Raw genomic sequence first — 14,029 nt, forward strand, 5'->3', positions numbered from 1 at the left:
TGAAAAAACTAGCACATTTCTTTGCACCAAACCATGATATAATGCAAGAAATTGGTAAGTTAGCCAACAGGGCATGTACTATAAATCCAGTTTCTTTTTGGCACAAAACAAATCAAGAGTACACAACTTTTTAAAAAGGAAAAAATAGGTTACACGAGCTCTCGTAGTCACACCTTGATGGGCTCGTACTTTTCGCCTACCGCTCCACCTTTCTGTTTCTTAAACTCTATATACCTGAGTGTGCTGGCAAAGAAAGCATCTGCTGCTGGATCCGATGTGCAAGAGTCACTATGCATCTCGGTTGTTACCAATTCAATCAGACTCTGGATCGAAGCGACATTGATCTGGGGGTTCCCCTTCTCAAAGAAATAAAGGTACCTACCAACAGGATGAGGTACAATTTTCCATCATAAATAATTAGGACAGCATTTTAACAAACAAAATATAAGTTCTTTGCAATCAGGGTTTGCAGGGATTTACTTGTTCAGTATCTCAACAAAGAGAATGACTGATCCAGTGCTACCTCGTGCTGCATTCAACATTTGTTGAGCAGCATTTGCAATTCTCAGTGCCCGCTTAAGGCAAAGCAAGACCCTATTCAAAAGCAAAGAAAAGAGGAAAATCAACAAAACCTCATCCAGATGCGATAGAAGCACCCGATGGTATGCACATGCACATAACACGATGTAGACATGAAATTACGAACATAAAGGTCAACCTTACCTCTCTCCATCTTTCACGTTATCCTGATCATCAACCCAGAAGAGATGCGAACATGCATAAACAGCTCTGCACTGATCAGGCTTCTTCAAAAGTTTTGCAGAATACTGCTCAAATACAAAGGTTCGAGTCAAGCATAGATGAAAAGATGCCAAGTTGCTTTCTAGACAAGTGACATTATAGAAAGATTACCCCTGTAGCCTTGTGAGTTAAAGTATCCCTATTTTCAACACCAAAGACATGCATCCTTTGCAGCGTTCCAATTATCATATGTAGTGCAGTAATCTGTGCTCTTGAGTCCTATAAAAGCATTTATTAGCAAAAATCAATTAGTAATTCCCATGTTTTATCAGTAATACGCATGTAAGTTGAAGATGCTCCATACAAGGCATATTAATAGTCTGGTTGCAACCACTTACTGATATCTCTTCTTCGTATAAAATGTATGCTTGTGTGAAAAATTCATACGCCACGGGTTCCAAATTACAGTCATTAGCAGCCTGATCAATAAAAATCCATTGTAAATATTATTACAATTTTGTTATTATCTAATTTGTGATTTGTAAATATATATGAGGTCCAAAAACACCACACCTCAGCACACTGCAGATACAACTGTAGTGCCAACTCAGGAGACGGAATGTTAGAGAGAGTTTCAACAGTCTGAAACCATAAGTACCCAACATTATCAAATATGCTACGTAAATGGAATAGACAAGAGACCCTTTAAATATGCATTCAAAAAGAGCATTTTGTCCATCACAAATTAAAATCTAAATGCATCACAATCAGAAATTATAGCCAACAAACAAGCAGGCAGTATGCCTGAACACAGTTCTGAAGAAGATGACTGGCCTGATTCAAAAGCTGGAATATTTTCTTGGGTGTGGTTGATTCCTCCTCTCCAAAAGGATTTTCCTCTTGACCTTGTAGTTTCCGAACCAACTAACAGCAAAAAATTTATGGTTAATTCATTACAAGAAAGGGCCATCAATGGTGTGAGGAATAAAAAAAAATTCATGTTAACTCTATACTACTGCAGTCCAGGCTAAAGAAATGGAAAAAGTAGCAGGTGAAGGGCGAATAATTTCTATTTTAATAGTGCAGGATTTAAAGATAGAAACTGTAAGGTATATTCACAATTGCAAAATAGTTAAAATAAAATTTCCATTTAAAATTTCTAATACCAGAATTTTATTCTTCGTAGATGATCCATTTCATTAGACAATTCTTAAAATCTTATTAAAGTGCAGCAATGATAAGTCACAAAGCTGGCATTATATACTCAAATACATGCCATTATCTACTTAGATACCAACAAGAATATTTCTTCAGTCTTCATTTTTAATTTCACAACATTCTATAGCCAAACATGCAATATGGAAACAACCTTAAGTGAAGAGAAACAAGGGAGGGACAGTGAAAGGTAGGCGTTTTGGTCCTCCACCCATGATATGCTTCCTCACCGTGCATATATCTGCAAATTATCAAATTGAATGCACAAATAAAAGGTTCATGAGAAAAACCCAGTAGATGCACTTGAACTATATGACTAACTAATACAAACGGTATCAATAGTGCTGTGAGAACAAAAATGCTTTCACTCAATCAAGTACCTTAAACATCTCTTCAGGGACATCATTATGCAACAACTGAATAAGACGTGCTACAGAATTTTGTTCCTCCTTGAAATCATCTTCATCAACCTAAATGTAAGATTAAAAATTGTCATGCATATTGATGAACATGCTAACCATTAAACATTTGAAACTATGCATATGAAGATGAATAAAGCATAACAACCTCATCATGAACAGCACCAGATCCTTAATAAGACCTTTTATCAATTCAAACAACGCCTCCACCTGTCACATAAACTAACAAGATCAAGACACCTGTTCAACTAAAAGCAAGCTCAAATTGGAAAACAACGTAATTACAAACATACCCTGTCAGCAGTAGAGACGAGTTTTGTTCTTCATAATGCTTTGAATTATCACAGTTGCCATGACTTTATTTGTTTCAGTGTCAAGGTACTCCAAAACACGAGGATAATTTGAAAGCTTCAATGTTGTAACAATGTCATTATATTTGTCAAGTGGAGCACTCAAGCGCAACAATCTGTTTTGTTTCTTTGTCTTCAAGCTTTCCTTTGCTAGAGAGTTTTTTAACGCATGCTCCCTGAATAAGAACAATGTCAGTTACCTCTTTGCTGATTTCTATTTCTGTGAAAACAAATGGCAGTAGGAACAAATGATCAAATAGCTCTCTCTTTATAACACAAAGCGATTAGGTAAGCAGTGCACCACACCGCAAAAATTTAATTTCATAGGCATACCTTGATGATTTAACATTTGGGAAACAAAATCGATTGTGTACAAATGGATCTTCGTTTATAAGCTATAAAATAGTAAACCATATCTGAATATACACAATATAGTTTTAAGACAGTAGCTTACCAAAACTTGATCAGCATAATCAAGTCGGTCTGGATGAACATGGAGAGTAAAGTAAGAAGACGAATAAAGTTATCACACCAAGGATAGGCATATCTGTGCTTCAATCACCTGCATCATAGGAAAAAATTACATTATTAGAACCATTAATATAGGTTAAGCTAAGAATTATCTCTGTAAACAAATTTTACCTTTCCAATGGCATTATTAACTTTGCAAAAGCTTCTACTTGCAGGAACTCAGGCAACACATCTGCACTTGAAGCAGCATAATTTGATAGCCTTTCCATTAATCGAGATAGCACAGTTTTAATGTCAACAGCTGCTGAAAAACAAAAGGAAGAACAGAGTTCAGAACTTATAGGGTGTGCTTAAGTTGTAGCTTTATATCATAACTATTAAGCGGAGAATCATACATCCATGTGATCCACACACTAGGAACAACAAGAGATATTTAGTTATGCAACTTACGAAGAAACTCAATGAACTAAGACAATAACAGAAGCACCTATTCATAAGTTACATAATATAAGCTCGAAGACAGAACATGGAGTGAGATAAACCACATTTGTTGATGTGCATAACACCCACCTGTTCAAGTACACGGGGAAGAACAGTATCTTTGTACATATCAAGGTCAATACCCTCTATCTGACTGAGCACATGAAGATTCTTCCCAACCTAAATAAAAATCAAAGAGCAAGCAAGGGAGAGGAAAAACCCTTCGCATCCTTCACTATCACTCAACATTATTGCAGTGAAATTTACCAGTTTTGGGTCACAGATATTACAAGATCTCTTAGTTCGCTCCTTTCTTTCTCCCGTTTCTCCTTTTCTCGGGCAGGTCCCTGCAGACCAGAAAGCCCGACAGCAAGCCTCAATTCAGATCAGCAAAGAGTATGAATGATTGACAAGCATTAAACACCTGCATGACCAGAAATCATGCCCTGATGATATAGTTTTACCTCCATATCATGCAAGCATTTTTGTGATACATGCATGCCAAACATGAGAGCAGGAACAGACCATTGATACAAGTCAACTAACCTGATGCTGCATCCGCACCCACAACTTGTTCATCTCTGTAAAGTTTTGAAGCACAAATTCTACAGCATCCACAACAGAGTCTGCATCCCTGAAGGAATCGAGAAAGTTAACTAATGGTCAGGCAATCTCAACAGAGAACCAGCTTAAAGGTTGAAAAAAGGATTGCTTATCTATTAACCAACTTATTTGATCAGATCATACCCAAAATCATAGCAGGATTGACATGGTTAATAATTTAGTTAATCAATTTGGTGCACATATGTCGAGTGAAAGGAGTAGCATACCAGCATAAAATAAAGAATAAACAATAGAGGTCAACACTCAAATTTAGGTTTTTTTATATGGATGGAGATTCAAACATAGAAGATGGGAAAAAACATAACTAGAAAGAAAATATAGAATTAGCTAGTGAATCACTCTTTTCCAAAAAATGGGGGGCAATGGAACACTTGATTTCTCACCCTTCATACTCAGAACCTACGTCAGGCAATTTATCCCTGCTAACTTGGGCCAGGTAACTCCTAAGAAAGAGGCCATGTACAGGATGCTGAATTCCACGACACATTTCAACAAGATCTTTAAGAAGATCCTTAGCAGGAGCTTCCTTAGATTTGATATAAACAGAGCCTGCGGTACAGAGGAGATACCTGGCATAGATCACAAGACTTAACATGTTAAATACAAATTTAAAAGGTAAGTTAACCCAAGAGATTCTCAATTTTAGGTATCTCAAGCTAAATTGCTCAAGCAAGTTATTAAAATAGTTATGCTACTTGAACGTGCTTTTCTTGTTACATACTTGGATGCGACATATGTGCCAGAAGGAACCATTTCACGCCTCTTACAGATGAACCAAACAGGATGCACTCACCAATAGTACATTACATATATCTAGGACCTGGGTTAATGAAAATTTCCCTAAATAAAATATAACCATTTACCATAATAGAACTCACAGAAAAGCTTTTAAATCCACTGCATACACTTGCTAAAATGAATTACACAAGAAAATAACCAGCAACCTATTGGTACACTAGCTGAAGTGAGCAAGCACACATTAAACAGTTTGAAAGTTAGCTGTACTTACAATCTAGGCAATATATTGCTAGCATGCTGTACTAGCTCATATAGATCGACAATAGAGCAACCACGCCTTGTCTCTTCCTTAAAAAACATTTCCACCTTTCTCAATTCATCAAATGCTCGCATATCTGAATCGACCAAAAAACTCAAAATCTCAGTTGAAACGAAATCTACCACCAATCAGTTCATGAATCTAATACAAATCGAGATCAGATTCGCGAGAAGCTAACATAATTCGTAGTATTTGTGAGGGGAAAGCCTTGAGGTTCGAAGTTCTGATAACATCTGAGCAGAGTACTTCAAAGCATCTCTGAGATTGTTCGAATCCTAACAAAATCACAAATCGTGCCAAATTTTCACTAACTTGCAAAAAGCTAGGGGTTCTACGGTCAAACTAAGTAACAATCTCAAAGCAAGTAAGGATTTCCCTGATAATCTCACTTTCCCTTCAACCATGTAAGGCGTACAACAAAAATAATTGAGAAGAGAGTTACCAAAGCGCGATGCATGTAGAAAGCGTTCTGTTGGAGGCCGGCGATGCCGGCGGCCAGCCATTTCTCTTCGTCTTCGACACCGTCCGCGATCATCTTTACGGTCCCTATTGTTCTGATCTTTTTTGAATCCTAATTTGCTCGTTTTCTCTTACTAGGAGACGCTTCTTAATTGTTATCGAGGTCGTTTTGACCTGTTTCGTAAACCAAACGCCATTCGAGCCTCACTTTCGCCCGAAGTGATCCTGTGCTACGCATTTCTATGTTGTACTTTGATCCCGGCCTTTGACTTTTCTAGATGTCTAATACGATCGGATTTACACCGTCCCTTTTTTGGCCATGCTCGCGATTCATATTTTATTCAGGCCTAATTACAAATTTGATCCCTTTATTTTATGAAAATTATAAAATTAGTCTTTTTACTTTAATTTGTAAAAAAATGATCATCATATTATAGAAAAACTAAAAAATTACTCTGATTTAACTTGGAAATTAATGGTTCAGTAACTTATATCTATATAAAACTAGAAACAACAATGTTGCAAGAAACTAAGCACAAACACACGAGCCTTTTTAAAAACAATACAACAATAATATTACAATTGACTCTGCATTCCTAACCGGGATGTTCCAGTGGCATTAATACAGAAGCATATCGAAAAAAATTCGAAAGAACGATGGCATCCATGTACTTTGTTTCAACAATACGATATCAGAACAGTTGCAATACAGTAATACGCTACACCAACAGATACTTCACAGAGATCCCGGATTGTCAGTCGCGAGAGAGACTATACTCCCAGGGGGGGCTTCTAGTAATCTTTTCACATTTTCTTTTTCCGGTTACAATATGGAGCAGGCCTTCTGTGCTTTGCTCTTCTTTTTCTTTTGCTTGGGTGGTTGAAGAAACACTCTGATGGCTGCATCAAAAACCGCCTTCACATTCTGCGGAGAAGTCAATGAATCTCTTAAACATAAAGCATATTCCCTTGTATGAATGATCATATTTACAAAACAATGCTTACCTCCTGCGTTTTTTGAACTGCATTCAATATAAGCATGTGAGACAATCTGCTTCCTCAGTTCCTCTCCCTTACAGATTCAGGAGAAAAAAAAGGGAAGGAAAGGTTAGGGTTAGATAGTTGCAAATCATAGAAGTCCAAGTCCATACAACGGGAAAAGTCTGAACTAAAACAAAATCCTTTACCCGGGCCGTAGAAATGGGTACAGCTCCAGGATGATCGATAAAGAACTGCTTATCATCCCGTAGATCTGGTTCATTTGGAAAAACACGAAAAATAAAATGAACACTATTCACACATAATACATACATGTGTGGATCATTGGATTGTTCATAATGATCCAGCAAAGTCATTTATGGTTCACTAAAAATTTCCAGCATAAAGCCAGAAGCAAAAATTATTCTAATACTAAAAGCCTAATCTAACCATGGCATCAGTGTCTAAAGTCTAAAACTTCACAATCAAGAGCATTGTTTGGAAGTAGCTATTTGAACGAAAAGTTTAGCAGCTACAGCATTTGATGTTTTAACTTACCAAGCTTAGTTCCAACAAGAATTATGGAACACAAGGGCATAATGTTTTAACTCTGGAATCCACTGGAAAAACGTGAAGAACATGATTACCAGCAAGAAATAAATTTAAAGTCCATGTACACACCACTTCTCTATGTTTGAATTTTGAAATTTTTTTTTTTAAAAAACTACACCTAACCTTTTTGATAACTGGCCTTGCTAATGAGGGAAAATGCCAATATGAACACATCCGCCCCACGATAACTCAGAGGTCTTAATCTGTTATAATCTTCCTGTCCTGTACCCCAAAATTGCAAACTTAAACCCTTATTTCTAATCTCTACAATGGTTCTAACAATGAGTTGAGATAAAAAGAAAGCAAAAGGTCCATGTCCAAAGTACCTGCAGTATCCCACAACCCCAGATTCACAGTACTCACATTAACAACAAAATTAGCACTGAAATTGTCAAAAACAATGGGCACATAGTCCTGTTTACCACCACAGTTAAAATGTAAGACAAAGTGTAAAAGCATTCTTAGTATCAGCCCCCAACTGTCAAAACTAAATGGCCTGAAACTTAGCAATTGTAACAATTAAGTGATTTTTCATGTTTGTTTCTTAAATTAGACATTATCATAATTTCCCCTTTCCTTCAAGTTGCTCTGTCAAATTTCAGAAAATGGAATTCCATAAAGGCCTAGAATTTCAATAAGCTTTTCCCAAATCGAATTCACCGATAAAACCAGCTCAACAAACACTAAAACTAGTCTTTAACCAGTAAATCCTCATGAAAGTTATATCGGGCAGCAAAACAGCAACTTCGAAAATTAAACCCCCCAAAAAACCCTACTTTCACTTCACCAATTCATAAAATTTCCTCTTGTTAAAAGTCACTTTAAAAGAGAAGAAGGAGAAGAGACAATTACCGTAGGAAAAGTGTTTCTTGTGTATGAAATCAGCAAAAAAGTTTTACCAACGGCACCATCACCAACAGTCACGCACTTTATAAACCTCGCAGCACTCATTTTCTTTTCTTTCTTTCTTCTTTTTTCACTCAAAAGAAAAGAACAGCCTCAGATCTTAACACCTGAGGACAAAGCTTGAACCCTCTAAAGAAAACTCAACAAGATTACTACTTTTCTTCTTCAATCAGACACCTGTGTTGCGTATTCCCACCAGTTAGGTATAACACTTAAAGAACTACAAAGAAAGGGTCGAAGGGAACCAATGTTGAAATTAAAGAAAATGGATTGAAACCAGAAGAGGAAATTGGAGAATCAGCTAACCCTAGGAAAAAGGGAAAGTTTTCCTGGATTTTTTAGTTTGTTTTCGTTTTTTGAATGCTTTGAACGGGAAATTGTACCGTTTGAAAGCGTTCGTTGAGCTAACCAATCTTAGCCAACTAATAATATCTTTCCCACATTTCTATTTTCCTTTTACACTTAATATAAAAATAAGAGTAAATTACAAATTTGGTAGCTTAACTTTACTATGTATACTATTTCACTCACTATACTTTATATCTTTTCAATTTTTTCACTGAATTTAATATATTAGATTTTTTTTGTCATTCAATCGTTAAATAGTTAACGGTGTTAATGGGTTGTTTAGATACAAAATGATGTCATTTTAGTAAAAAAATTATTTTTTTTCAAATGGAGACGTTTTTAATATTGTTAACTATTTAACATAGAGTGACCAAAATAAGAGAGAGAGTAAAGTTCAGTGACAAAAAAATCAAATGTATTAAGTTTAATGAAGAAATTGAATTTTTTTAAAGTTTAGTGAGCAAAATAGGAGAGAGGATAAAGTTAATGATAAATTTGTAATTTACCCTAAAAATAAATGCTTACATAATTCTTTTTATTTACTAAATTGTTTTTCAACCAATCTAAATATCTAATATTTTTAGTATTATACTTTTAATTGTCTCGACCGTTATTGCTATTAAATTTTATCATTAAATGACACATGTAGCTTTATAAAATTTTAAAAATTTATATTTTTAGAAAAGTAAAAATTTAAAAATTACATAATCATGACAAGTGTTACTTAACGAAGGAATTTAACATTCGTTACGGACAAAACACCTAAAAATATAACGTTAAAAATATTAGACACATAAATTAATCGAAAAGAAATTAAGCACCTAAATGAAAAAACTGTAAAATTTAGACACTTATTTTTATATTAAATCTTTTTATATAAGTTGTACCATAATGTGGATCGGATCCGAGCCGGGTGTTTGCGACATTCGGATTCTAAATCACAGCTTGAAGGAAACGGGTTCATGCATAGTTTGATTTTGGGTAAACTACTTATTTGGTTAGCTATATATTCCCATGCTTTTGGTTTGGTCATTTAACTATTTTATTTTTAAAGGAAAAAACGCATCAGAGGCCCTTGAACTTAAAAAACAATGTGGTCCCTATCATTTTTTTTGGATCAATCTGATCCTCCAATTTGAAAAAAAATCAATGTAGCCATTTGACCAACATTTTTCGTCGTTAACCAATGTCTTCGTTACTTTGTGCTAACGCGGCACTCAAGCAGCCCACATCATATTTTAACGATCAATTTGGCCCTCCTACTCACAAAATAACTCAATGACCCTTTTACTCTGTTTAATGCTGTATAAATGAAAAATTACAACCATTCATTCAACTATCTCTTCTCCCATTTTAATCACTAAACTTTAAAGGTTTTCAATTTAATCCAACGTTTGACCGACGTTTAAAAGTTTTCAATTTTAAAACTTTAAAAGTTTTCAATTTTCACCCAACTTAAAAAAAGAATTCAATGTAGCCCTTTAACCAATATTTTTCGTCGTTAATCAACGTCTTTGTTACTTTGTGTTGACGTGGCACATCAAGCAGCTCAAAATCATATTTTTAGCGATCAATTAGACCCTTCAACTCAAAAAATAACTCAATGTGACCCTTTGACTTTGTTTAATGCTGTTATAAATGGAAAATTACATCATTCATCACTCAACTATCTTCTTTCTCCCATTTTAATCACTAAACTTTTAAAAATTTCAATTTTAATCCCTCAAATTGCTCTATGTTAATCATCATGACTTATTTTTATTATCAAATTGCTCTTATGTAATTTCTTTGGTTAATGAAATCTTTAGGCACTCTTTTCCTCCTTCCGCTGATTAAGGAGCATCTCTACAAGCTCCTTTAATCAAGAAGGGAATTTTTAACGAGACTTTCAATTCCTATCAAAAAAAATAATATTTATGTATGATGTGGCATTCATTATTCTTATTTATAACTAAACTTAAAAGTTTTCAATTTTAATCCCTTAAATGTAATTTCTTTTGGTTAATGAAATCTTTAGGCACTCTTTTCCTCCTTCCGCTGATTAAGGAGCATCTCTACAAGCTCCTTTAATCAAGAAGGGAATTTTTAACGAGACTTTCAATTCCTATCAAAAAAATAATAATATTTATGTATGATGTGGCATTCATTATTCTTATTTTAATAACTAAACTTTAAAAGTTTTCAATTTTAATCCCTTAAATTGCTCATATTTTAATCATCATGACTTATTTTTATTAATATTTATGTATGATGTGGCACTCGTTAATCTTATTTTTATTAAATTAAAATTTTAAAATTTTAATTTAACTAATTTTATTTTAATCATATATTAATAAAATACGAATAAAGAATGTCACATTAATAAAATAAGTCATAATGATTAAAATAAGAGCAATTTGAGGGATTAAAATTGAAAACTTTTAAAGTTTAATGATTAAAATGGGAGAAAGAAGATAGTTGAGTGATGAATTGTGTAATTCTCATTTATATCAACATTAAACAAAGTCAAATGGTCACATTGAGTTATTTTGTGAGTTGGAGTGTCAATTGATCGATAAAAATATGATGTTGGGTTGTTCGACGTGCCATGTCAACACAAAGTAACGGAGACGTTGGTCAACAAAGGAAGATGTTGGTCAAAGGTAGACATTGAATTATTTTTTCGAGTTTGAGGGCTACATTGATAAAAAATGATATGGGCCACATTGGTTCTTTTTAAAAGTTTAGGAGTCTATGTTGCCTTTTTGCCTTTTTAAAATTATACTTAAAGTTACTTGTTTTTATTATAATCACCCCTCGTTAATTTTTAAGATCGATCCATCGAGAATATATGTATAAAGCAATTAAATGATAGTAAAAACTGATTTCTTGATTCAAAAGGCAGGCTTTAATGTACCAAACTGAACAAGGTATACAATTCCTACTTGACCGGAAAATCTCCTACTTCCTATGCCATCTCGAAGATCACTTGTGCATCGCTTCTCTCCAGAGTCCAGACTCTGATCCGAGTTCCGAACAAGGTGGCATTAATGTACCAAACCAAGTATCGGAGGTGGTATCATTTTGTTTTCCAGTAAGTTTCTCAAGGGAGTATTCTCTTCACATCATGGTCCTCACCAATGGCCTTGGCCTGGTTGTAGACAGATTCAAATGCTTGCGTACATACACTCGAAAACCCTACCATCGCCTGGAAGACATGGGGAAACCCCATCTGGAGGTTATTTAAAGTCATCGCCCTCGTCACGCTCACCGACTTCTCGTGCTTATTCTTCTCCTCCTCTGCCTTTGCTCTCAGCATTTCCACCTTTGTTCGTTTTTCGGTAACCGGGTATTTGCTCATTTTCAGGCATGGAAAAAGAGCCATGCTTGCTTTCAAGTGATCTAAGCTCAGCTGCCTTCTTCTCGAATTCTTTACTCGTCGAATCAGCCTTCTTCTTTTGCTTGTGCTCTTCTGCTTGTTGTACCACAATGGTGTGGATCACGGTCAAGAAGCTCTTGATTCCCTCGGATGCTACCTTATCTGGAATTCTGTCGACAGCAAGATGCCAGCCTTCACAGAACGAGTAAATTTTCGATTCTTCACTGTTTCTTAAAAGGGGGTCTTTGCTGAACTGGAAAAGACTAAGCCGGAGCCAGCCTGCCAGGGACTGAATGTAGTCCCGTTGAGCCTTGACTAAGTTGCAGAAAGAAGAATGCCACTGCTGGACTTCGAACTCCAGCTGTAGAGTCGATTGCCTGTGAATCTCTGACGTTGGCTCGTTAGGAGGTATAAAGTTCAGGTACTTGAGCTGCTGAACTATGTGCGTGTGAACTTGGTGGATCTCATACATGCTTCTCCACATGGACATCAATCTGCACAACAAGCAAAAGAAATAACATCATAAGTATCCATTTCTATGCATATTACAAGAATCAAGGGTCCCGAAAATCGCCTTTTCTACTCATCTGATGCAAAACTCGAACCGGAACCAAGTACACGAAGCAGAATGATAAATAAGCAAGACTAACCCTTTTACAAGGTCCAAGAGTTGAGGATAAAGCTCAGACTCTCTTAATTGGATGATTTCTGTTGAGACAGTGTTAATGGCCTGTGAAGCAACCATCATTTGGGAGTCTAATTTTTCAATCTCTTTCTTAGTCTTCTCGGTCTTCACATACTCGGCTCTCTTCAACTCCAGCTTCCTCAACCGGACCACCATCTTCTCATGCTCCATCTTTGTAGTCTGAGCATTCTAAACAAAATCACCAGCAACAACAAAAAATCACTCTTTTGCCTACAAAAATATCAGATAATTTTCACATATGAACAAAATATATACCTTGACCTCTTGGTACAATTTCTTCTCCCAAGCATACAATCTCTCTATGGTAGAAGAATGGCTTCTGCTAAGAACAGCGTCATTGTTATGCCCTTTACCTACAACAAGGAACAATCAAATAACCGGGATGATATGAAAAACAACCAGAAAAGGAGGAGAAAGAGAGAGATTTAAGTCATTTACTTTGAGCAGGGAAATTGGGATTTGGAACTTCTAATAGCAACGAGAGCAGGCTACCAGCATCAGCAGCTTTGAGAAAATACTCGTCAACTTCTTTCACGATCTCCACCAATTCTTTACTGTTTCTCGACACCACCATGGCAAGCTCGCTTCCCGTATCTTTCGTGAACCCACTCACCGCGGAAGGGGGAGCCGCCATGCTCGCAGTCCTGATTGTTGGAGTTGTAGCCGTGACGACCGCCGCCTCAGACACTGACGTAGCGGCCTCCCATTCTTCCTCCGTGACTGACCTTGACTCCGTAGCTGGAACAAACGGATCCCAGAAGTCCCAGTTACTGGACTGAGGTGGAGGAGGAGGCGGAAGAGCAGCGGAGGCGGTAGTAGAAGATGTCCAAGTGTCTGAACCGGGACTCATCGGCGGCGGAGGCGGTGGCACTGGCGGCTGTTGAGGCGGCGGCGGAGGTGTATGGTGGTGGTTGTAGAGGCGGGGAGTAGTAGTTTCATTGTTGGAAAATTGAAGGAGAGCAGCCTGTTCCCAGATTTTTTTCCCCAAAAATTTGAAGCAATCAACAAAACAGTAGAACAAAAAGAAAAGAAAATGGCTAGTAAACTATTCACTTATCAGTAAAAAGATCTGTTACTTTCACCGCTACAACTTTCACCAATGGAGGCTCACTCATCTTCAAAGGAACCATCTCACACACCAAAAAAAGCTTATCTTTTTCCCTTCTGGGTTTGTTTCTTTCCTCTGGTTAAACACTTCACTACTCTGAACATGAAAAACATTAGGTTACTATATTCCGGTTTTAATGACGAAGCTACCCTCCTGGAATGAACTTGCTTCTTTTGCCTGTAATTAAAATATTACAG

The 14,029-nt window shown here is 36.2% G+C and overlaps 1 protein-coding gene and 3 pseudogenes across 1 annotated transcript; all 4 read right to left on the minus strand.

Moving 5' to 3' along the window:
- On the minus strand, window positions 1-6,012 carry LOC120181270 (annotated as a pseudogene).
- LOC120181268 overlaps window positions 2,729-14,029 on the minus strand; it is a 26,175-nt pseudogene continuing 14,874 nt past the window's right edge.
- On the minus strand, window positions 6,640-8,357 carry LOC120181384 (rac-like GTP-binding protein ARAC11). The gene is made up of 6 exons (XM_039186530.1): window positions 8,259-8,357; window positions 7,733-7,820; window positions 7,530-7,628; window positions 7,004-7,068; window positions 6,822-6,824; window positions 6,640-6,741 (listed from the first exon to the last, which is right to left on the minus strand). The coding sequence occupies exons 1-6, from the start codon at window positions 8,355-8,357 to the stop codon at window positions 6,640-6,642; spliced, it is 456 nt and encodes a 151-aa protein (XP_039042461.1).
- On the minus strand, window positions 11,542-13,854 carry LOC120181385 (annotated as a pseudogene).

Source organism: Hibiscus syriacus, unplaced genomic scaffold, assembly GCF_006381635.1.
Source record: "Hibiscus syriacus cultivar Baekdansim isolate YM2019G1 unplaced genomic scaffold, ASM638163v2 tig00112523_pilon, whole genome shotgun sequence".
Taxonomy (NCBI): domain Eukaryota; kingdom Viridiplantae; phylum Streptophyta; class Magnoliopsida; order Malvales; family Malvaceae; genus Hibiscus; species Hibiscus syriacus.

Coding starts and splice junctions, on each gene's coding strand:
- LOC120181384 (XM_039186530.1), bottom strand. CDS start 8,357: ATGAGTGCTGCGAGGTTTATAAAGTGCGTGACTGTTGGTGATGGTGCC. Junction 7,821..8,258: donor CAAGAAACACTTTTCCTACG/GTAATTGTCTCT, acceptor GGTGGTAAACAG/GACTATGTGCCCATTGTTTT. Junction 7,629..7,732: donor GGGGTTGTGGGATACTGCAG/GTACTTTGGACA, acceptor TTTGGGGTACAG/GACAGGAAGATTATAACAGA.